Source organism: Anas acuta, chromosome 7, assembly GCF_963932015.1.
Source record: "Anas acuta chromosome 7, bAnaAcu1.1, whole genome shotgun sequence".
In the NCBI taxonomy this organism is placed as follows: domain Eukaryota; kingdom Metazoa; phylum Chordata; class Aves; order Anseriformes; family Anatidae; genus Anas; species Anas acuta.
Genome location: NC_088985.1, coordinates 12,064,504 through 12,089,249, shown reverse-complemented (window position 1 = coordinate 12,089,249; position 24,746 = coordinate 12,064,504). Strand labels below are relative to the sequence as shown.

Genomic DNA, 24,746 nt, shown 5'->3' with positions numbered 1-24,746 from the left:
AGGAACAAGCTATGAAATGCTTTGAGCATGATTTCTGTAATGGCAGTCCATGTCAGTTAGAACACTTTCAACTGCATCGTATGCTGACCGATATCTACAACCAGTATTTTTTCATGTGTAAGCTTTGTTTGGAGCATTCTCTATGCTTTGAAGGACTTCTAAATTATCGGTCCATCCTTTGTCACCCTCAGTCTCTATACTTCACTACTTATATTGATGTGTGGTTGTGGTCAAAAGGATGACTGATTGCAGCTCGTGCACTTTTGATACCTAGCGTGGTCAACAATAATAGTGCTGCTGTGGCAAAACAAAAGGTCAGCACCATCTAGCTGGTTGAGTCTTGCAGCCTACTATAAATTCTGCGCTGTCAGAGTTTATGCTGTTATCAGGAATTGATTTAGCATTAAACTAACTGCAGACTAATGACTAGAGTGTATCATGTCCTTGTTTATCCTCTTATGCTTATCTCAGTGTCTCAATTTATCCCAGTTGGTTTGAGGGCTTAGAACTGCCTTCCATTAGCAGATGGCTGTGACAGTTTAAGATATGAAGATGCAGTGTTTAGTGCCTTAGCTGAAACCAGTTCCTGCACTGGTTTAGAGTCTGCCATCAGTCTACACTGAGCTTCCTGAGGAATGTTCACATCTTTTGTTTCTCTAACTTTGCTTAAAAAACAGAACCTCCAGCAGACAGGTAACAACAAATATCTGGACATATAAACATCTTAAACTGCTGAGGAATGAGCTAGTATCTCAGGTTCACCACACTTTTCACTTTTAAATTCAGTTCCAGGGATATTTTTCCCCTTTCTGTGTCAATTCTTTCATTTTGTCTTCATAAATTCCTTTGAGACACTGAGAGGCAATTTAGTCAAGATAGGCAAAGCTGTCCATTTGTCATCTTTTCTAAGCAATAAATAAATGCAGGAATACATAAGAGAGGTCTAAGCGGATGTAATATTAACATCTTTTGTCTCCTAAACACCTGCGATAGACCATATTGCCCATTAGGAACAAGGCCAGGCTCCTTTGTGTCTTATCTCCTTGAAGTCAGCCCTTCATATTCAACAGTGCTGGGGTCAGTACTGAAGACGAGCAGCCATGCTAGAGCAGCTATTGTGGAGAGCAAATGTTGCAATGATATTGATGACACTACTAATTTATTTAGTAGATGCAATTTAGAATGTGATGAGGATTCATCTCTCCTCATCTCATTATCCTTTAGCTGTTTATTGCTAAGGCAATAAGCAAAGTGTTGCTAATATTAGTTTCTGTTGTTCTGTTCAGTTTGCTTCTGCGGTTTGCCTGATTGTGCCAAATAACAATAAAAGCCCATAGAACTACTGTGTTAATTGAAATACATAATTTCAGTGCTTTTTAATATACTAAATGACAAGCGTGGAATAACTTGAGAAAGTGCTACAAGGAAATAATGGTGGTGTAGGAACAATTACACACCGATTTCATGAAGTAGATATATGTTGGGGTGTTTTAGAGGGCAGTTGCAAGTTAATATATGGAGGAAGTATATAGGTTGACAAATGAGGAGATGAATAGTAGAAAAGGCTGATTCAAAAAAATCCTCTGTTCAAAGCTCCTATTCTGTGAAACTGAGAAGTGAGAACTGAGGCTAAACTTGGATGGAGTCATGTATATATTCTGATTTAGTTTTGAACCTTTCTCAGGCTGTTCCATTTTGTGTGTTTCTAGAGTATTCAATAAATAATACCTGAAGCCAGAGTCTCTGAGTGTGACTCTCTATTGCGTGACAGTAGAAAAGGGATTTATAAAACATTATAGGAAAACTTGTAGCATAAGTATTCATCTGATTGAATAGTTCAAAAGGCATACTGTTAGTATACTCCCAACCTCCTGCAAACTGTAACAAGTAATGGATTGCTTGGATACTGTCTGACCAGCTGCACTCACTTCCAGACAGACATTATGCCAGTAAAAATGCAAACATGATTGAGTGACTTGCTCTATTCTTATACCTTTTCTGAAGCACCCACTTTTGGTCTTGGAAACAGGATACCAGTCTGACCTTTTATGGCCATCATTACGTTTTTCTACAAACTCTTCTTATGAACTTTTTTTGGTCTGAGTTTTAAAGGAATTTATGTTCTTTTGGTACTTGCCTTCCACAGAAATTCTAGTGAGTTTACTGGCAGGAGCATTTGATGCAATGCTGAATTTTAAAGTGAATAGTTCCCTGTTCAGCTGTACAGTTAAGTAAGCAAGTGCTCAACCTTAAGTATTTGCTCTTTGAACTTCAGTAGGTCTCAGAGTGCATTGTTGAATAGGGATGGAATTATTCACATGCTTTTAGATAAAGATTGCTGAACTGGAACCACATTAGAGAATATTTGTGGGAATTTTTTTCAATTAAGAAGCAGAAAAATACCATGTGATTTGTATGTGCACTCAGAAAATCTGAAAGTTGAATTTTATTTTTAAGTAGTCATTTCTAATTATTCATAAAAAAGCTTTCAAGAATTATTAATGAAGGTAAAATTAAACCAAATATTTTAAAAAAGGATACACGTTCATGGCCACTTTTTTTTCCTTTTGCATAGCTCTGACTGTAATTCACACCCCTTCAAAATCACAAAATATTAGAGAAAATGGAGAGTGCCTAGTCTTTCACTAACGATGTGATTCAAGTTCAGCCCCAGCACAGGAGAAATTAATCTTCATCTCTATCAAATGATTTGGTATTAGAACCTTGCCAGGATTGTAAATAGGGATTTCCAAATCCTAACTGAAAATATAAAAGGTGTTGCATTTTCACTCGAAAGATCATTTAGATTAGCACAGAGAAATTATAGGTTTTCATAAAGTGCTCAAGCAAACTCAAATTAAGACCTGTGAGATCATGAGAGCTATTGCATGCACAAGCCTTGTGGTTTCTTCTGTGTTGTTAGAGTATGTTCACACTGCAGATCATGTAGAAGCATCCAAACCTGCTCTAAGCTAGTTATTTCTAGTAACGATAACAATGTAATCATGCCAGAGGTCTCTGTCTTTTTATCAGTTTTCTGGGAGGGTTCATTAACCCATTTTTTAGCCTACTGCAACTATGATCATATCGGTATCTAGCAGATATCTAGCATTTCTACACAAGATAGTGCCATCACACAAGAAGTGGGCTGAATTGTACCTGAGCTGAAGGAGGATGTACCTCTTCTTGGTATGACCAACTTCCAAAAAGAAAACTGGTAGTGGAGATGGACTCAGGGGACCTGGCTGAACTATGGATTTCCTGTGCAAGCTTGACAAATCAAATTCCTAATTTCCCAGACTTGACTGTCTTGGCATTATTCTGTAACATAAAAAGAAGAGGAATATAATATAAATTGTGTGTGTGTGTGTGTGTATATATATTTGTAGTAATTCTTGATGCTAGATAGAAGGACCTATAGCAGTGATTCAGAGATTTTTGAGAACAGGAGATATTCAAATATCCAGTCTCCTCATGGATAAAAATGATTATTGACTTTGATGCTTTGCACAGGGGTCATGCCAAAAGTAAATTTACTGTAAAAGTGTCTTTTGACAGCCAGTCAATAATTTAAAAATGGATTAAGAGACCCTATGCATCCCTATGGACCATGATGTTCAGACACTTCAGCTGGAAAACGTTAGTAAAAATTCTTCCTCATGTGAAAGAGATGCTTACATTATGTATGCATGTATATATATGTGTGTGTGTGTATAAGAATATGTTTATACATAGATATCTGATGTGCAGCCTTCTCTATCCCTGTATATATATATATATATCTGTATAGATACATATGCATATACATTTATATACATATATAGAAATATGCATACATCTATATGTGTAGGGATAGGGAACATTGGATGTCAGATATCCTTTCAAAAATTTTTCTGAATGTTAGTATTTGACAGTTGCAAACTGTTAGCTCTTCCCACAATTTTGAGATAAGAAATATTAAAATTTGTTACTGGTTGGGAAAATTTAGTCCAGGTCACAGGCTTCTGATGGTTTAGATTCGTTAGGCAGTGAAAAGACAGAAGAAATGTCTACTGAAAAAAGTATCTATTGCTGAGGAAACTGGGGCATGAAGACACCATGCCTTTTTCCTTACCAATCAGCCTGTACATCAGTAGAAAAGAATCCCCAAAAGCTCCAGGCAGTCTGCCCTCGATCTGTATACTGCAATTGTAACAAACAGTGACTGGTTTCTAAATGTCTCACCATGCAGCATTGTACTCATCTTCCTTGCTGTCTCTCACATTATTGCAGACACAAAGTCCGTGTTTAAAGCAGTCATTACTCAGTGGCTCTACAAAGGATAAATCACAGAAATGTTGTACCTAGTACACTTGACCTATTGAAGTAGCATATTTAGATAAGATTATGTACCCTTAAAAATAATGACCTGGAAGATAAATAGTGAAACCTATTACTCAGTTTTCTGTACAGTATGGCTGTTTGTTACTGCATTTGGCTAAAAGTGCAGGGTGTGTAGTTAAGTGAAACTGAAATTCTGCCAGTTGTGTACATAGAAAACGTCTATGACTCATTTATTATGCTCTCTTGATTAGTTTTTAGCCCTGTATACCTTTCTACTTATAATAAGATTATATAGCTAAACTTTAAGGTCTCCTTTCAATCCTTCATATACCCAGAGGGTTTTATTTTGTTTCATTTTCTGTTAAGCACTTTTATTTCTTGATTCCATTAGACCTTTTCATAATTCAGACAGATCCATTTGTACTTGTGCTTGCTTTAATTCAGGAGTGTAAACCAGAGGCGTGCAGACAACCTAATGAAATGCATCTGTCTGGTATTATATCATGTATTCCTGGTCACAGGTACAATCACAGTAAAGTAAGAAATAGCATGTGCACTTTATGAATTGGGTATGATCTAAGCCAGGATAGTCATGGCAGGATTGATAATTGCTACTGGAGGCAATAGCTTGCTGCTTTAATATTTGCTTCACTGCATGTTAAAGATTTGTTTTGCACTGGAATAATTTGCCTGCCTGAAGTTATTTGTGTCTCAAAAAATCATCAAAATGGAGCTTGAGGCACCAGGAAAGAGCTGATAGATGACAAATATTTGCAGTACGATTCTTGGTACATTTAAGTCACACCATTTTGACAACAGGATTGTTAGTACACTATTTTTAAAATAAAGAAGCTTTAGTGATAGATGTCTGACCTGCAATGGCCAGAGTTGCAGTTCCATCATTTCAGTTTATGGAAATTAGTTTGATTTACTTATGTATCCCTGGTCGGTGCCATTGACAGGTGTGTATTAAATCTGCCAAAACAGATTCTGTTTTTTTATATCCAATCTCAGAGACTGAAGTGGGAGACAATCCCATCCTTAGCATCAGCATGCCCTTTACAGTGGCTATTTATTTCTCTGTTGTTACTGCAGCCATTTTTAGACTGGAGTTTTCAAGATGGAGACTTCTATGATTTTAAATAATTTAATGCAGATAGCATCTGCCTTCAGAAAGAAAGCAGCATTAACAACAAAAAGTGCAACCTAAATGTTAGGTAATTGTGTGTTTTGGAAGAACCTCCTGCAATTCAAGTTATGTGCATAGCTGCAATGAATTCTGTTAAGCACAGACTTAAAAATCAAGTGATAGTTAATATTCTCTGTTGAAATGTAAAACTTGATGTACCACCAGTCGAAAATATGTCCTGCAGCAAAATTTCTCTTATTGCACCCAATGCAAGTGTCAGATGTAATCGTAACGTGGAGGCTTAGTTATTGCCAGCAGTGATCAGGTCATTGGTAGCTCAAGTCTGGCATCCTTCTAGTGGTGGGCCTGTATTTGAAGCATCAGGAAGGTTATTTCGTCATCTCTTTGATACTGCATTATAATTGGAATGTTCTTAAAATCAGGGAGTGTGAAGAATAAATGTAGTAGGTTGTTTAATAAGGAAAAGGGTAAATGGCTGTTAGTATTTCTAAAGTCTCTCCTTCCAACCCTTCCCATTCATTCCACCCAGTGCGTCGCTCCAAAGCCGCAGATGAGGAAAGGAGCCACAAAGCACGCAGGGCACGGGATGAATACCGACGGCAATCCTTGCGAGCCATCCAGAAGGGAATAGTGGCTGGTCTGAGTAATTTGTTCCAGGGAACAAGCCTGAATAATGAACAGGAGACAAAACTGAACTGCAACAGTGCAAGTCCTTTGCTGTCTCTCTCTGCAGCATCCAGGTTAGTTTGTACAAGAGTGACTTTGAAATACAGTTTCTGTTAAACTGCTCCCTCTTCAATCCCCACCATTTCAACGAGCTCTTCCGTTTTTAGATATTCTCACAGTCTTGCTGTTTCACAAAGACCACAACAAGAATATTTTGTAAAAAAGTGGAAACAGACTGCACACTTAATGTAAACTAAATGACATTTATTTTTCAGACAATTTTTTTTTTAGAGTCCACACAGACAGCAATGGGTCCTTCAGAAGTTAGTATTAGATCAGTATGCAAGGTTGTGATATGGAGAAAGGCAAATGGACAAATTCTTAGGTAGGTCTTAAACCTCAGGCCTAAAACTGCCCGCCACTTCATGGATCTTTGGAACATTTTACAAAGAGCTGTCATGCTCCCAAGTTTCAGGGGATTTAAGTTTTCTTTAGGCAAAATCAAGTGTCTTTATTTTCTTTTCTGTTTATTAATGTTTCATCTGGCTATTTGTGAATGTCATGAATTGTGGAAGAGGAAAAAGACACAAACTGGCAGATGGGTGCTAGAAAGTCACTGTTTTCCTGGTTATAACTTATACCATTAATTTGGCTTCATGTGGTGATAATGACAATGTGAACACTGTCAGGATGTTTTAGCATTAAATGCTAAAATAATCCCAACAACAAATATCCAAACTCATAAAGGAAAGAGTGCCATTAAATCAAGTTTTTCTTTACCAGTCACCACCAGAGAGAACAAATCCCTTCTCATTTGGAAATCTGTTCTGTTCTGACAAATAAGTTCTTTGCTGTATTGTGTTGGAACACAGAATTTCCGATAATAGCAGCCAAAACTCCCAGTTTGAGAAGGAATCAAAATTTCACTGTCTGAAAGAGAACAGGATATCTAATATTACCATCAAATCAACTTGTCAAAGGAATGCTCTAGTTATTTTTCCAAACTACTTAAATAAAAGTTTTCTTTGAAATGGAGTAATATAAACACTAGTAAAATGTTTTTTTTTTAAAAAAAAAGAAAGACTTTTTTTTTAACTTTTTTTTTTTATCCTTTTAAAAGAGATAGACTTTTTTTTTTTTTTTTTTTTTAAAAAAAATCTTTTAACCAGAAGTTCAGAACTTCTGAAGTGAGGTTACTTACAATAGAATTTTTGAAAAAGGGTTTGAAAAAAAAAATATGGAGAACGTTCTGATCATTATCCAGTTTGTGTTCTATGTTGTTTATCTATTATAAGCTATGCTTTAAACATGTGCTGTGATACTGCATACAAATAAATTCATATAATTCACCTTCTCACACCTATTGCTAGTGTGATGAAGCCTATATCAAACAATTCCAATATGTAAATATTTTCAATGTGAGCATAAATATGCTACATTTGCAAATATTGGCTGTTGGGACTCTGGAGTTCAGGTTGATGGTTGGACTTGATGATCTTGAAGATAACTTCCAACCTAGATGATTCTATGATTTTATTCTAAGAGAAAGTGGGTATCTAAAATTTTCCTTTGCCAGTAGCCTGGGAAGTCAAGGAGGAGATGTTGCTATTTACCACTGGTGTGAGGCAGACGTTTAGCCTCTAGGGAATGCAGGTTCAGGGCTATATCTCTAGTTTTTCAGTGTGAAGCATAGTTCCTGTAATTTTTACCTTGTCCTGCATTTTCTTTTAAAAGTCACACCAAAATAATGTTATTTTATTTTTGCTTGAGTTCTCAATTTCTTGTGATTTTTTTATGTAGTTCAGAAATATTTCATTCAATTTCTTCCTACTCTCCCTTGTTCTTTTGAGTCTTCTCTTCACAATGGTTCTCTATTTGGCCTGCTCACTCACTTTTTAAAAATCATTATTTATTTATTTATTTATATAGATATATTTTTTCATTTTAGTTTAGTTTAGTTTTGTGGCTGTTTTTCTCTCTTCTTGTCTGACTGGACGTGCTTGACCACAGCAGCAGCATAGAAAATGATGGATGGTAATTTTGATATTTGGTCTAGGGCAGAAAAAATGATCAGTTTGATAGGTCTTTCCAAATTAAACAGAATAATAGAGAAATGACCTGAGGAATGGAAATGGATTGTAGGGCCCTGGAATTCAAAGGGGTTTGTGTATCTTTTTAGAAGAAAGATATTAAAATGCAGAAATGAGAAGCATATGTAGGATTTTTGTTCGTGTTAGTGCATATCTATAGCTGAATCTTCACTTTCTCCCGTTATTCATATGTTTTGTGTCTTCAAATTCTATAATGAATACTGGTCAGATCTATTTCCATGTTTGTGTAATTTAGCAGTAAGTGTTACTTTCACTGCGGGCTTCATCAATGGATTTCAACAAACTTGATCACTGCTTTTAGTAAGACAAGCTGAAAGGGCTCGGTTTCAGATCATCAAGCAGACATCTTTTTGCTTTAATCCTTTCTTAAGGGAATTTTGCTGTCAAGAATTGATGAACTTTGATTGTTTTTGAGGGTTCTTGATTATCTCACAAATTAGTTTAATGCTGTTCAGTGCCTTTTGAGCTGACATCCTGATTTTAGTACTAGTTCTTCATTACATTGTCTGGAAACACCAACATCATGTGGCAGCTCTGTGGCAAGTGGAGTAGGAAGCAAGAAATATGTATCCAGCTACTGTACTGGTTCCTGTGAAAACTATGTCTGTCTTGTCGAATGAAAGTGAAATTATCATACAAGTAGACATACCCACTCTAGCCATACCTTTGCCTTAGAAACAGCGATGAAGATTTGGTAATTTGTGGTAAGAGTATGAGCACCCAGAAACCTCTATGGGATTTCAAACTTTACAGAAGTCCATTATAAAACCTCCCTTTTATTACTGTTTATTACTGTTGCCATGAGACTATGTTTAATTAGGATGTAGTCACATTTCAATTTGATATTATAGATGTGCTCTTAGTCTTTATTTGAGGTAGCAGGATGCATTTTACTCATATTTTACCTGACTTTTACTACCTAACATAATATAAAGTGCTTAGAAAGTAGTAAGGGAGGCTGGCAAAGAGAATGCAAAGATGACATAAGAGCTTAAACCAAACATTCCCTCTATCAGGCTTAATGTTTTAGGTACAGTACCTATTACAGATGTTTCTGATTTAGAAATTCTTGCCAGCACAAAGGAGTGTACTTTAAGCAGAAAAAAAAACAAAAAACAAAAAACACACAAAACAAAACAAAACGAACAAAAAAACCACAAAACAAAACAAAACAAAACTCCTTGTTGATATGTAAATTGGAATAAAAATAAGGTTGAATAGGAAAGCTGGCTGAAATATTCATTGGATGTTTTCTGGCGAATTGTTTTTCACTTAGTTATTCGCTTAAGAAAAGGTTTACAGTTCCATTGCAAAATATTCTGATTTTCCTAAAAACTCAAAAGAATTTTAACAAACCAAAAAAGGTTAAAATTGTTGAGTGAGCATCAATTATACTGAACATCAATTATACTGAACATCCTGTGTTTTTATATGTGTATTTAAAAATACACTTGAAATAGATTTATATTTATATTGTCCCTTGCTTTCTTACACTATTAATTCTTTATATGGCTGTTTACTTATTTGTCTTTATACGTAGTAACATCTGGGAGCGCCCATCTAGACCCTTTTCTCGAGAAGTCATTATTCGTTGGTTCAAAGAAGAGCAGGTCCCTCGACGTGCTGGCTTTGAGAGGAACACCAACAGGATTGCTCAATGGTTTCATGGTAATATGCTGATCCTTACTTTCTCAAATAACAGAGCTGTGAGCATACATTCAGGATGTAAAGCTTGACAGCTTTCATCACAGAAAGGAATGTCTATTGACATTGTGAAGCCTGGTGCCTGTTAAACATTTTTGCCTCATTCCTATTAGTAGCATATGATTTCCTGTTTTCTTTTCCTGGTTAAGTAGATTAATTTATGGCTCAAATAACACATTTTACAGAAATATTTTGATAAAAATATACTTGCTGTAATATAGCAAGCCAAGAAAAAGGAATGAGACCATTATAGGGTGGGAAGGACTCTAAAAATGACAAACTGGCAAATACCAGTTATATATACAAAGAGCTATATTTTGGGTGGATGACTGATGGATGACTGATACTTTTTTGCTTTATCTGATTTGCAAGAATGTCTCGAACTCGTGTCTAACCCTCATTGTACTTTGTAAACCAAGGTAGCTTTTTTTTTTTTTTAATATATATTTATTTTGCAAACAAAAAGCATTGAAAGGTCTTAATTTTTCTTAGAATGGATTGGAAGTTTATATTTTAGGCAGTTTTCATAAAATGGGGAAAAGAATTCCTGCTCAAATCAATAAGCTGGCATCATATCTGCTGGAGTTCCTAGATTCTCTGGAGTTTTTGGTCTGTATAGCATTTGCTATGCAGCTGAATCTTTTGTGTCAAATTCACAGGTAAGACATTCTTGTTTTCATAGGCACTTTATATTTGTTATACTTAAATATGAAAAAAATAATAATTCTGGCTGTTAAGGTGGAATGATTGAAAGACTGACATAATTGAGGGACTGAAAGGACTTTAAAGCTAAATCCCAGTGTTAAATCACAGCTGCTTTTAATGAATCTGTTATTTTATTGTTCAAATAACTAAACTGACCTCAATTCTATTTTCATGATTCTGTGAGCATATGATCAAGACGTGTGGAATTTCTGAACTTAACCAGGCAAGAAAGGTTTCTGAACAAGTTTAGTCTTCAATGGATTTCAGATTTCATTTTATGATGTACCAGTCCTTATGTCTTAGAAGACTGCAATTTTAATGGGCCTAGTTAGTCAAAAATACTGACCTCAGTCACACCTCCCCTGCAAATGGAACATTCTTCCATTGCTTATGAACAATTATGCAGACAGGTGGTGGTTTTGTTGTTGTTGTTGTTTTGTTTGTTTGCTTTTTGCTGTCTTACTAAAGATATTTGGTGTGGCTTCCTTCTGAGAGATAAGCTGATTAAAATTTCATCTGTGGACATTATTCAGAAGGATTTTCTACCACCTTCTCTATGATCTTTCTGTGTGATCCAATGGTAAATATTTTCCCTGCTTGTGGGAACTAACATCCATATAAACGAAAATGAATAGTTATGAATATATTCATGCCTTTAATTAAGAAGGCATCTGGTCTTAAGCTAATGCCTGTGAAGTCTTTTTACCAACTTAAGTGACTTTTGGGGTAATCTCTGAATCACTACAACAATGGAGGAATTCATAATCATTCTTTAGTCCCTTTAGTTCATATCTTAGATACAGTGACTATCCACTGACATTTATAAAAGTGAGCAAAGTATCTCATTTGTCCTCCTCCCACTCAAGAAGGCTGACAAAGATAATTAAGATAGATCTCCAGTACAAAGCTCAGTAGTTTTCTTTGCAGAGATCTTCACAAGTAATGCTTTGGTATCTGTTTATTGGGTTAGCTGTTTTAGCTGTGCCTTCTGCAGCTCTGGTGGGAATACAGAATACTTTTTTAAAAAATTTGTAATGAAAATTTGATGTTCTTTTTAAATCTAATTATAAATTTGATTTACAACTCAAAACCATTTTTAATCTCTTCAAAAATCATAAAATTAGATGATGATTCTATGTTTACTTCAGTTGGATTGGCAAGCAACAAATTTTCTTTAAGTGGCTTGCAGTCACTCAGTGACCACAGTACCATTTATATCTCCAGCTCCTAGAATAAAAAAGAATCAGGGCAAGCAGTTCAGGTGTCATTGAGATACAATGTAACTGGTGCCTATATCTTTGGTACAAAACCCAGCTCTTTCTTTTGTATTATTTAATAGATGCCTACATTTTGGGGTGAAAAGAAGCATGCCTTCAAGTGCTTCACTATGAAAACAAGAAAATTGGTCTAAATTTTGATCATTGTAATAATAAGGAAATTAATAATCATGTTCTGCTATCTTACCTACTAATTGACAAATATGGGCAGATGAATTCTAACTTACAAGTGGATCCTCATGTTTTATTAAGATAATGAAACTTTAAAAATACAAATTCAGAGCATGCTTTGCTATTGCTGGTACACTTTAAAAACAGGGAAATGATATGGGGTTTAGGATGGGAGGTCTGACTTTTAAAAGGGCTATTAAGGGAGACAGCCTCATTGTTTCAAACAGGTTTAGCTTTGAACTAGAATTTTCTTTTTAAACCTCTGTGCAGCTCCTGCCAAGTAAAGTCAAAATTACTACCCTTCCCCATATGTTTTGCCATACTCTTATCACATTAGCAAACAACTGGAGTTTTCAGTTTAATGTAGCCATTAGACACTTTGATTTCTATTCCTTTTGGCAAAAAAAAACTACAGATGTCTTTCTCCCATAAGTCTTCAACCATTCTGTGATATAAAAAAGAGATGTTGGTATCTGAAACAGGTAATAATATTTCCAGTTATATTAATAATATTACAAGGTACTGATCTCTGAACTCTGATGACCAGTCACAGGACCTGAGGGAATGGCATGGGGCTGGGACAGGGGAAGGTCAGGCTGGGTGTTAAGAAAAGGTTCTGCACCAAGAGGGCGTGGGACAGGCTCCTCAGGGCAGGGGTCATGGCACTGAGCCTGTCAGAGTTCAAGAAGTGTTTAGACAATGCTTTCAGGTATATGGTTTGTTTTTTATGGTGGTCCTGGGTGGAGCTCAGTGATCCTTGTGGGTCCTTTCCAACTTGGGATAGTCTCTGATTCTGTGATTTGTTTGCTCTGTCTTTCCCTTGTCCTTTAACTTTGCTCTTCTGCTTGAAATTTGTTTAAGCATGTTATCTTTTCCCATTCCCACTGTTATGTCAGCTGTTATTTTTGAAACTTCAGGTATGGTAGACATGTTGCTGTAATGTATTCTATTCTGCATTTGGTTATTTTCCATTCAGAACATAGGAGACTGTTCCTTTTTGCCTGGGGAAGGGCTGATCTCTAAATATTTCCCCAGCTTTATTTGAAGCTAATTTTCTGTGATTGCTGTTGTTATTTATTCACAACATGAGTGGGATCTCTCAGATGTATAGTAAATATAATGCAAGATGACAAAATGAGGAATTTATATGTTGCCTGTGAGGTGGCTTTGTGCATGTGTGCTGAGCATCTACTGTAGGACTATCTGACCTCTGCTTGCCTTGAGGTTGAAAGGAAAGTTCAGAGGCTGATATTGCAGATCTAGAAACATGAGGTAGCTGCCCTAAAGGTCGTACCTTTAAAATGTAATTGCAGTTCATATTGTGGTGAACTATTTTCTCAAAAGAAGTCAGGTTGGCAGTGGAGTTACTAGCTAAGGGAGAGGCAAACTGTGAAGAAGCTGATCAGAGCAAGTTGAAGGAAAGACTGAAAAATTCTGTGAGAAGCAGAAGCTGAGTGAGCCCTGAGGTCAGGGGAGCCAGGGAAGGCCGTTTTCAGCATAACAGTATCATGTTGCAAATCTTTATGAATCAAGGTTTAGTTTTTCATAGCTAAAAGAAGAAATTTGTTATCAAGAGGAAAATCTGTCAGGCTTAAATAGTGACAATGTTCTGCAAATCAGATGCTCTCAATAAAGGCTTTAAAACAGTATTTCCAAAAATCTATTAATTTTGAGCCTTTAAGCAGCAGCAGCAACAGAGTGCCTATTGGTGTAGCTGAACAGATCCCTATCAATCACCTTCTTGTAGTGTTTTTCAAAGACAGAAGAGTATTTGGAGTTAAGCGTTTAGGTCCTATGGCAGGTTCCTGTATTTGATTATTGATGTCTCAACTCAAGTCCGCTCATAATGTATGACAAAACTCAATTACTTAATCAGATCCAATTCAGTACTCAGCTTCTTCCTTAAGAAATAAGAAATGTTTTGCTGTTTTCTGAGAAATGAGATGAGTCTTCATATACTCCATTCACACCACTTAGCTCATAATGATAGTTTTAGTCTGTCAGTTCTTTTGAAGGCTTTGGAATTGTTTTTCTAGTGCCATTACAGTTCCAAAGTGTCTACATAGGCTGTTTATTAGCAAACAGAATAAATGTTTTAGACTCATGGCTCCCCTTGGAAGGGAGCAAAGTATTAAAGTGATGTAATGTGAGCTGTAGCATGCAGCAAGGAGAAAGGAAGCACAAAAGAACAGCAGGGAAATTGTAGAATGAGGCAAATGAATAATTAATGTAAATAGGCTAATTGCTAATGTGAAATGAGTTTTCTTTTTCTTTTTCAATACATTGTCCTTCTTGACTACTTGTTAACTGGAAGCCATATTCTAAAGATGTAGATGAGACAGAAGAAGGCAATTTCTCCAAACAGAGAAAGATGCTAAAAATGAGAGGTTATAAAGCATAAGTGACCACAAGAGTGCAGATACATTTGAAGTGTTAATGGTTTCATTGATGCAAACTGGTCAGGTGCAGTGCCTACTTGGTGCACTGGTAGTCAAAGATTAATATATACATGTGTGTGTGTATATATATATATATATATATATATATATATATATACACACACATGTATATATATATATATATTTCTCTTATATATATAAGAGAGAAAAAAAAAAAGAATGCGTGTCCTTTAAAGTTCAGTCTTGTGCCAGAGAATTCTTTGTATTTGTGAAAAATATCCTGCAGCTTTTTCATAGAGCTTGCTTCAGGGTGAAAATACTGATCTCTTAAGGAAAACATATTTTGCTATTAAAAATCAAATTGGTTTACAATTCAGAGACTTGTTGTTACCTTTACTTAAAATACTTTTAAAGATTTTCTTCTCCACGTGCTTCTATTAGAACATGATATAGTGAGCGATTATGATTTCATTTAGTAGGCCACAGTGGTAACTTAGTGTATTTACGTGTAGTTTTCATTACTGTTCTGTCTCGTGTCCCCTTATAGGACTGGACTGTGAGTGGGTACATTTTCTCTATTACTATAGCTCCTTCAATCAGGCTTTCTTTATCTCATTACATAAAACAAAAAGGAGAGTTTTTTTGAGCTGAAATTTCTGCTGTTTGTGTTTGGAAATGAAGAATCACTTATTAAAAATTTAGAAAAAAAGAAGTTATTGGGGAGAAAAAAAACCACAAACATATATAAAGGCTAAAACTCATGCATTTTTAAGAACGTAAGGAAGGTTAGATTCAAGTAAAAAGCCCTTCTGTCTACAAAGGTTTATGCTACGACTGGAAGAAATTATAGTGACCATTTATGGTGACAAAAGTGAATGCAGAAGGACTTGTTTATCTGTCCAACACCCTGAATCTGAGCTGTGCTTCCCTTTGGCGTACATTGTAGTCTGTTTCTTAGACACTGGATCATGTTTTCTCTTTTCAGTGTCAGTCCTGTCTGTTTTAATTGGTTAGTTATTTTATCCCCACACAAAGTGCACGTAGATGTCAGTTGTTACCAGCCCAAGATGCTCAGCTCATACTGCATATCTTTAAATGTTGGATCTGGCACATCACCTCTTCGAGCACAGCACAGGTGTCCTGTCCTCGTTAGTCTTGGAAGAATTGCTGGTATCCTGCTTATTATTAGTCTAACTGTTTATCAGCTGTGCCTGCAAGCCCTTGTTACTTTGCCTGCAGAGTTAAAATTAAATACTTTCAATTTTATAGGCCTCCACTTACCTTCTTCAGCTTATGCCAGACCAAGCTGTATATATTATTTTATATTCAGTATTTTCTGTTTAAAGTACAGCAAATAGTTACAGACTAAAGGTCAGAAATTTTTACTGGTTTCCCAGCAGATGGCCTTCTTACTGGTCCTTCTGTCTTACTACACAGAGTACTGAAACCACAGTCCTATTGATCCAGCCTTAAGGCAAAGGATTACAAGTTACTAGATCAACAGCTCTTTTGAAGCAATGCTATTTTCCTGCTAAGCAAACTCAGCTCTCTCAAACAGTTTATCAGCAGGTATGGTGTGTAGGCATGTAAGGGGGGAAAGCATGCACCTGCACAAAATTATGTTGCTGGTTAGTCTTAACTCTAGATCATCCAGTTAGGAGCAGACTGTGACACTTAAAGTGCTCTCACCACAGGAAATAAACAGTAGGAGATGATAAGAAAATGAAGCAAAGAGATTTCTGTGAGTCTGTTGGCAAGTAACCTGTATGTGCACTTTATCAATGTGACGCTGGCATGGAGGCAGAACCAGGTGAAGAGCAGGGAATATAAATTTGCTGTTCCCCTGCGAAAGTTAAGGGAAAGACAGCTCCCTCTCTTCCTTCTTCAGTTTCAGAAAGGTCAATTCTTCTTTCTTCTCCATGTCTTTCAGTGAAAGGGACTGACAAATCACAAATGTGTGAATCTTTAGGAGGTAAAATCAGCTATACAGATTAGCACAGTGACTTCAAACACAGTGGCTTCAAATGCCTAACTGAGATCATCTTGCTGTGAGTGTGAGCCTAGCTGCTTGCTCATTTACCTTAATTCAGGATGTAGGAAATGAGGCTATTTAGTGGCCATCTTTCAGTGGCTTGACTGAGAACTGGGGCAAACCCCAGAGGATGTCCAGAACTGGATCACTGCAAGAGCAGCACATGGTTATTATATTGACACTCATTGGGTGTGAAGTTTTTACTATCCAAATGTTATTCTCGTTTGACTTTCAATAATGCTTCAGTGTCTGGTTCACTTTGAGTGATTAAAGGTAACTTTTTCCCCTGAGGAACAGTACACTAAATCGATAGTCAAGAATGCTGCAAGCAGCTAGAATGCACTGTAATTAACAATGTTAGCTTAAAGTTCTCAAATCTACTCAAGCGTGTGAGAAGAAAAAATAGTTATCAATATTATTGCTGACTTAATTTTCTTTGAGCTGGAAAAAGAAGTATAGTTTCTTCAGTACTTCCAGAACTACCACAATTAAACTGCTTTGCAGAAGTCTAGCTGGAACTGTTATTTTAATTTGAATATGGGAAAATAAGTATAGCATGATTTAAATTTGTATCCCTTTTAGCAAATAAAGTTTTAATGATTTTTTAGTTTAAAAAAAAAAAAAAATGTAGAAAGATTTCTCCTAAGCATAGTGATGTGATCTGGAAGATTCTCACAAATGTACATAGGTTTCAGATTTGACTGTTAATAAAATGAACATGCATCCTTAAAGCTTACGTAAAGTGAATAGGCAAAAGGATTTTCCTGCATTTATGAGGAAGCTTTGAAAACAAAGAACAACATATATTTTCTGCTTAGTTATCTGTTATGAGACAAGTTGTAAACTTTGAATTCTAGGGATCCGTGTTAACTGTGACTTTTATTTTTCTCCTTACATTGAGTGAGCTTTTCTGTCATTGTGGTTTACAATAATCAATGAGGTTTACATAAAAATGTATCTTGACAGCTTCTTCAACATCTATGAGATTATGTTCAACAAAAACTGTGAAATATGTGTTTTTGAAGACGATCATGGGCGTATTTGTTTGCTAATAACTATCAGGTAATGGGCACACACCCATGTGTATATATGTAAAATTTTCCTACTCTTTGAATCCATTAATTTCATTATAAAAAGGTGATAGGTCAAATGGTTATTTCTGAGTGGGTATTTTTTTCATATTTGAAAACAAATTCAGAACGCGTTCAATTGCTTTTCTTCTATGTCTAATTCACAATGAAGAGCATTATCATAAACAGCTCCTGAAAAGTTTTATTCACCTTATACTGTACAATAGTTTTGGTGATTGCAGAGCCAGTTGAGCTATATAATTTCCATTAGCAGCTGATATGTCAGTGTACTCATGATAGTGTGTCTGATTGTTACAAATCTATACCACAATTTACAGCCAACCATCTATGTTCTTCCTGAATTTAAGTTTCATAATGGGAACATAGAGCAACGGTTGCCTTTGTCATAAGGAGCAAGGAAATGTACCATGGGAAAGGAGAAGCTGGAGCTTAGTGCACCCTGTTGACAATGCCATTTCGGTCCCTGAGCGAGCCCTGGGCTGTCTTCCCAGGGCTGGTGTAGTCCAGACACAAAATCAAAAAGTTGCTTATAGAGCTGGAGGTCAAACTACAAGTTCAATGAGTCTTGTTGGATGCTATGAAGAATCAAAATCTAACTTTCATATACTCAGATAAAAAGCAAATTAGAATTAAAATGCCGTAGGTACATCAGTGCAAATCAGTACAAGTATTAAAAGGCCAGTGGAAAATAGTAGCAAATTAGCAGCTTGTCAGAGGCTGTAATGTGATATTTTATTTACTACTATGTTACTCAATTAACTTCTAGATGTTTCAATGTCTATTCATTGGGCAAATGCTCTTACAGTGAGACCACTGAATTAATGAAATTGTATTCATAATGCATTCCCAGTGTGCTGAATGACAGATCAATACTAGCATAAAATAAAGCCAGTAAAATTAGCAATGTACCAGAAAGACTTCCTAAGAAAGCTCTAAACATGATCAACCCAGATATAACCTCTACAAGTGTTAATCAGTAGAATTACAAAGCCTTTCCCATACAACTGTGCATTTTGTATTACACAGGATGTTCCCATTTGCATAAAATTTAAGTATGGAGGTGTACAGATATATTTAATTTTGTTTTACTTACAAACACATTTTGAATGTCTAATAGTTCTTACTCATGTCAAAGTTGTACCATTCTGCATCATAGTGATTGTGAGGATTAATGTTTGTTTTAGGTAGGACTACAAATTAATTGCCATTATGGAAAGTACTTTACGTAGGTGTCTAGTAAATATTATTGCTGGAGCAATCTGTTTGGACCCATAGAACCATCAGTGACATCTACTAATCTAAAACCAATCCAGTCTTCTTCCTGTTTACCACTAGCAAGATCAGTTTTCCTCATATGTTTTTAAAATGTGCTTTTGTTTACTACATCTTATTTTCTTTTTTTTTTGTTTTTCTTTTTTATTCAAAATAGGTTTAGGATCTATTTCCTGTTTGCTTGAAGCTGTAATCTATATTTTGTTTACTTTGTTGCACTGGAATAAAATATGTCAGTCCTCTAAAAAAGACAAAATCCAGTTTCTAAATTCAAATTTGAAGTGTTGGGCTTTATCTTAATTCACCACCAAAACTGGGAGCAACCTATGCACATATTGTAGTTGTTCTCAAACATACTTTGGTTTCATAATAAAGGAAAGATACTGCTTTTATACGAGACTCACATTGATGAGAATTGTAGCAGTATGGAGAGGGAAAGAATGCAAGAATGAAATTTTTTTTTTTTTTTTTTTTGAGGGTGAGCTTCAGAACCAGTACTTCTGGGGCCTTGAGTTTTAACTATTAAAATTGCACTTTTTATAATTTAGCTCATGACTGAATAGACTGTTTTTCCCTTCTGGGTTACTCCTATAGTTCTTGGAGACATATTGATAAAAGCAGGAGTACCCCATAAAATGTGGTAATGTAGCTAGGGTTGCTTTGGTTTTCCATTGTCGTTTTATAGTCAATCTCTGCACCATACAGCCTCCAGTACAATTAAATCGTGATTAAAGTATCTTGTTCATTTAGCTTGTCTCACTTGGCTTGATGAAATTTGCCAGTAGCTTCTTATTATTTAAGTAATTTGTTTCTCTTCTTCATTTAGTAAATCTAGTGGCTACATTTCATGGGTATTTACACCTCTAGTAGTAGTGGCACAGGAAATCTGCACAAGGACTTAATGTTGGTGCCTTTTCCTTCGGATATGAAATCATAGCATATTACAATTCTTAGTAATTCATTACTGTTATTATTAGAAAGCTTTTTGGCAGATTGCTTGAGGTCAAACTGGTTGTCTCAGTCCAGTCTGTGGACAAGTATCTGTATTTTTCTTTTTTCTGCATTTTCTGTAATCAATTGCATCATGGAAAAAATGGATATAATGGATCATAAAACCACCCCAGAATAATGAATGCATAACATGCAAGGCAAAAGTAAATCAGGCCCTACCCACTCTGCCAGAGTTTATGTTGATTTATTATATCGTTTAGTCCTGTAGCACCTTACTCCTTAAGAAATATCAACACAAATGTGTAGTATTAGAAGCAGAACATGGTGCTAAAATTGGGAAATATATTGTATATATTTTTGCATTTATTTTTTTTAACTAGGGATTATCAAATTACATGTGATGTAAAACATTCCACACTAATAATACTAATGCTTATTTTGGAGCTAGTGAAATATGTGTACTGTTTTAAAGGACTGCATAGTTTATCCTTCTAGACAGAAGTTCTGCCCTTGACTTGTGTTTCTTGTTGAAATTAAACACCTGTAGATTTGCAAGTTACAAGTATTTCTTCTGGCACTGGTTTTCAAAGAAAAGCTTGCTGGTTAAATGTACATTTATAGTTGAATGAAGGGAGAATAGGCAAGATGATAAAATCCTGCTTGTGCCAAAACTGAGAGAAGTCATCTGAAGAAAACTGAAACAATAAAATAAAATGACGGAAGTTCTACTGTGCTTCTTAATTACTCTGGAGATATTTTCTGACATCTTCATGCAAAGCATAATGAGGGAAAGATGTTGTCTTGACTGAGATAATAACATACTGCTAACAATAGGGCACAGATGTTTTAGGTTAACAATTGTTTTCACACTTAAAAAAAAATCTGTGAAATGAAGCCCAACTTTGGTGGTTTGCCTTACACATTGCTCTTAACGTATCAATGCTCCACTCTTTTGTGGAGCATTCAATCCCCTAAATTAGGTATAGAGAATGATATAGTTATGATATAGGATGTCCTGGATTTACAGTCAGTGCAGGGTTTTGTTTGTTTGTTTTACTATTTCTCTTAAACCTTTTTTTTTCTCTTTCTTTCTGAGGGGAGACCTCATCACAGTCTACAACTTCCTCGTAAGGGGGTGTCGAGAGGCAGGAGACCTTTTCTCCATTAACACCAGTGACAGGACCCGCGGGAATGGGGTTAAGCTGAGGCAGGGGAAATTTAGGCTTGACATCAGGAGGGGGTTCTTCACAGAGAGGGTGGTTGCACACTGGAACAGGCTCCCCAGGGAAGTGGTCACTGCACCGAGCCTGTCTGAATTTAAGAAGAGATTGGACTGTGCATTTAGTCACATGGTCTGAACTTTTGGGTAGACCTGTGCGGTGTCAAGAGTTGGACTTGATGATCCTTAAGGGTCCCTTCCAACTCAGGATATTCTATGATTCTCCAGTGCCACAATGGTACTTGATGTCTTTTTCTACTTAGCAAGAACAACTCAACAACTCATGCGTAGGTAGCACCAGCACTGTTTCTGTCCCAGCTGAATGTGCTGGAGAGGCCATCATGTGCCTTTCCAAACTCCTCTTGTTTTGATAATGTATTTCAAATTTATATTATCTGTATGAGCACACTCACTTCCCTATTAAACATCTGTTGTTCTGATATTCAGCAAGGTACTATATCATCAGTTCAAAGTATTCAGAAAACCTTTTATCGTCTTTCCTTCAGTCCTTCAGGCTTCCAGGTACCTGATCCTCTTTATGAAGATACAACTGTTCACCATTTTTTCCATTCAAAGAGCATAAAACAAAATGTTAAACATTGACAGACACTGTTAGTATTGACTAGGTATATCATATGTCACCTAACAGATGAGGAAAAGTTGTATTTAACTAAAACTTGAAAACTTAAATACTCTGATAGTGCGTTATCCATAAAACAGGGACATGCCTGCTTGACTCTGTGTGTATATGAATATAAAGTATTTCAAAGACATTAGTGAATATAGTTGTGGTATGGGTATATGTTTCAAAAGACAGCAAATTAAATTTAATTATTATTATTTATATTTATATATGATTTGTTTCCTCCATGGTACTGTGTCTTACAGAAATGTCCTGAGTGACTATACTGTGATATGATGCAGTCATCCAGTAACATTAGTATTGTGTCTTTCTTAATCTTCTTGATTCTTCTTCTTGTGCTACAGAAAGGAATAGTAGTATCACTCATTTTGTGTCACTTTAGCAGGTGATTGAACCAAACTGCAAAGTGCTTTTAGAAGTGACATGTTGCATATATATTTCAGCAAGAGCTGAAATGTATGGTAGTTACCAAGTGCAACTGGACAACTTTTGATGTAGTATTTTCTTGCCTGTGGATATGATAGTTTAGAAATGTTATAAACATTACTATTATGATGGCTTTGAGCACAATAATTCCAGTGTTGTACTCAAAAAGAAAGGTGGTTCTTGGGAGTACAAAACTTAGGGGTATAAAGGAATATATTGAGAGTCATTCTCAGAAGCAATTTATCCAGTTAAGACCCTTTCTGTGAATTCTGTGAATTCATTGTGATATAAGCCCTAAAGTAAATTTCTGTCTGGGCATTGTGCACTCAGGCTAGTTAGGAACTTTAGTGCTTCTTGTGAACAACTAAGTCCTATGCCCTCTTCTGCTATTGTCTTGTTATTTCATCTCCTACTTACTAATTTCCATACTAAGGCCCATTGTAGTCGATGATGTATCTACATAGTTATGTGATAGGAATTTATTCATGTCAGTATTGAGCAAATCTCTTTTCTGGGTTAGATAATTTTGTGATTAATCTCTTTTTCTGGAAATACTATAAAGTATTTGAATGAATACTGTCAGTTTCTAAACAAAAACCTTTCATTCTCAATGGGAAATGTTTGCTTTGAATTTTCAGTTAATTTATAATTTCACAAGACTTAAAATAAATATGCATCAATATTTTTAAATATTATAAAAATGTGTTTCCACTGACTAGATCCATCATGATGATCCATCTATATGGATCATCAATTAGATTTCTTTTTCCCCAAGGCTAATGGTTTATTTCAATTTTTGTTGGGGTAAAACCAATGAAATTCCCCATCTGTCGGGTGATGGGATGCCCAATTGTTTTTGTTCTAATAACTGTAACTTTTGAAATCCCATTCTAAAAGAACTTACACTAAACATCTGGCTTCTTCTGGTGTCTTTTATAAACACTCTGCTATAAATCACGGAAATAAGGCTAAAGCATGCTTTCAGAAAAACTTATAGACACTTTTTCAAAATTTGAGTTAGAAGGCTGTTTTTCAAAAGCATTCTCTAAGACTGACAGTATAGTTTTCATATAGTTTTCATGCTTGTGATTTTTCAGACTCACTGTTTTCAACCTGCAGAAAATATGAAAAGGTAAGGTACATACACAGGGGGAGCAGGCATCTTGAGTTGTAAGTTCAAAATGCATAGTGCATGCTGCTTCGGAGAACTTGCACAAAAGTCTGATTGTAATGCTTTCAATGTTTAATGAGTCTGGTGTTGGATAATATGGAACTGCAAATGGTTTCCACTTTAATATTTAAGATCATTTTTAAATGAACTTTTAATTCAAGAACAATTCCCACAAGCCTCACACACTGTTCTGAATGTTGTGTGTGTTCAGAACTGTATCTCCAAACTCTCCTTCATCAGCTACGCACCAGTCAGTCATGAACTCAATGAAAACATCTCTGCAGGAAAACTTTCTAAAAAACTTATAAACATTTCAATTTTCACACACAACATAATATCACTGACTATTGTACCAGAACAGCTCAGTTTCTCTTTGATTGCTGAGCCAGGGTCATAGCTCAAATCAGCTATTTTGCTCCACTTTGTTTTTCTATTACAACGCTGTACTGTTTCCAACCTTGTCAGGCTGCTCTAGTGAGCTATTTCTGTGTGTACACTTTACTGATTATACAAATCTTAATATTTCAAAAGATACAGTGAGGTTTTAAGGTTTACTTTTCATTAGTAACATCATGCACCTATCACAAAAGTTTATTGATAGTCTGTAGAGTTGGCTTTTTCACATATAATAGAAATAAAAATATACTCTCATATATATGGTAAAGAGGTGAACATATCCTACAGCAGTAATATTTATAACAAATTTCCCTATTTAGATTAGTGCACTGATATTTTCTCAGATAATGTTTGTTTCTTATTTGGAGTTTGCAGACATCTTCATGAATATACTTACTTACCATACTATTTGCAGGAAATGTCAAGTATCTACAACAGCATCTAGGATGCTTATAAAGGCCTGGATGCATTTACAGGTTTTTGTTTTGTTTCATTTTTAACTTTCATTTTTTATTTTCCAGTCATCCTACCAGAAAAGAGAAAAACACCATTAGCAAGAATATTTGCACTGTTTATATAAGGCATCCAATTTAGGTGCTTTGAACCTCTTCATTACTGATCTTCCATAGACTCTACCAGAGTGTAAAACTACACACACACACACACACGCAAAATGTGGTTTGAGAAGCTGTTGAAAATGGAATAGGTAACAGTTCCAGTTTTAAAATGAGTTACTTTTCAGAAACTGTTTAGATAAGAAAAGCTAAGCAGTAATAGCAGAGATTTAATGCAGGAATTTGAGATCGTAATAGCTTATCTAAAGAAAAAATCAAAAAAAAAAAAATGTATGAGATAAACTTAGAGGTGTAAAAGGTTAAATATCTTTATTGTGCTCTTTTCTTTTCTGATAGACAGCGTATAACAATGGACAAAGAAAAGAGATGGTTTGAAATCTTTGTTTTTCTCCTGGCTAATGCAGTCTATATGCTGATCTGAAAGGAAGGCAAGAAAGACACCAACACTATGCTTTGAGGAGAGA

The 24,746-nt window shown here is 35.6% G+C and overlaps 1 protein-coding gene across 3 annotated transcripts in view; it reads left to right on the top strand.

The window, feature by feature from the left end:
- SH2D4B (SH2 domain containing 4B) overlaps positions 1-24,746 on the top strand; it is a 95,320-nt gene that overhangs the window by 55,082 nt on the left and 15,492 nt on the right. For all 3 annotated transcript variants that reach the window (XM_068687877.1, XM_068687878.1, XM_068687876.1), the window contains exons 5-6: positions 6,003-6,213; positions 9,791-9,918. In XM_068687877.1, coding sequence (XP_068543978.1) covers positions 6,003-6,213; positions 9,791-9,918 — 339 coding nt within the window. The remainder of the gene's footprint in view (positions 1-6,002; positions 6,214-9,790; positions 9,919-24,746) is intronic.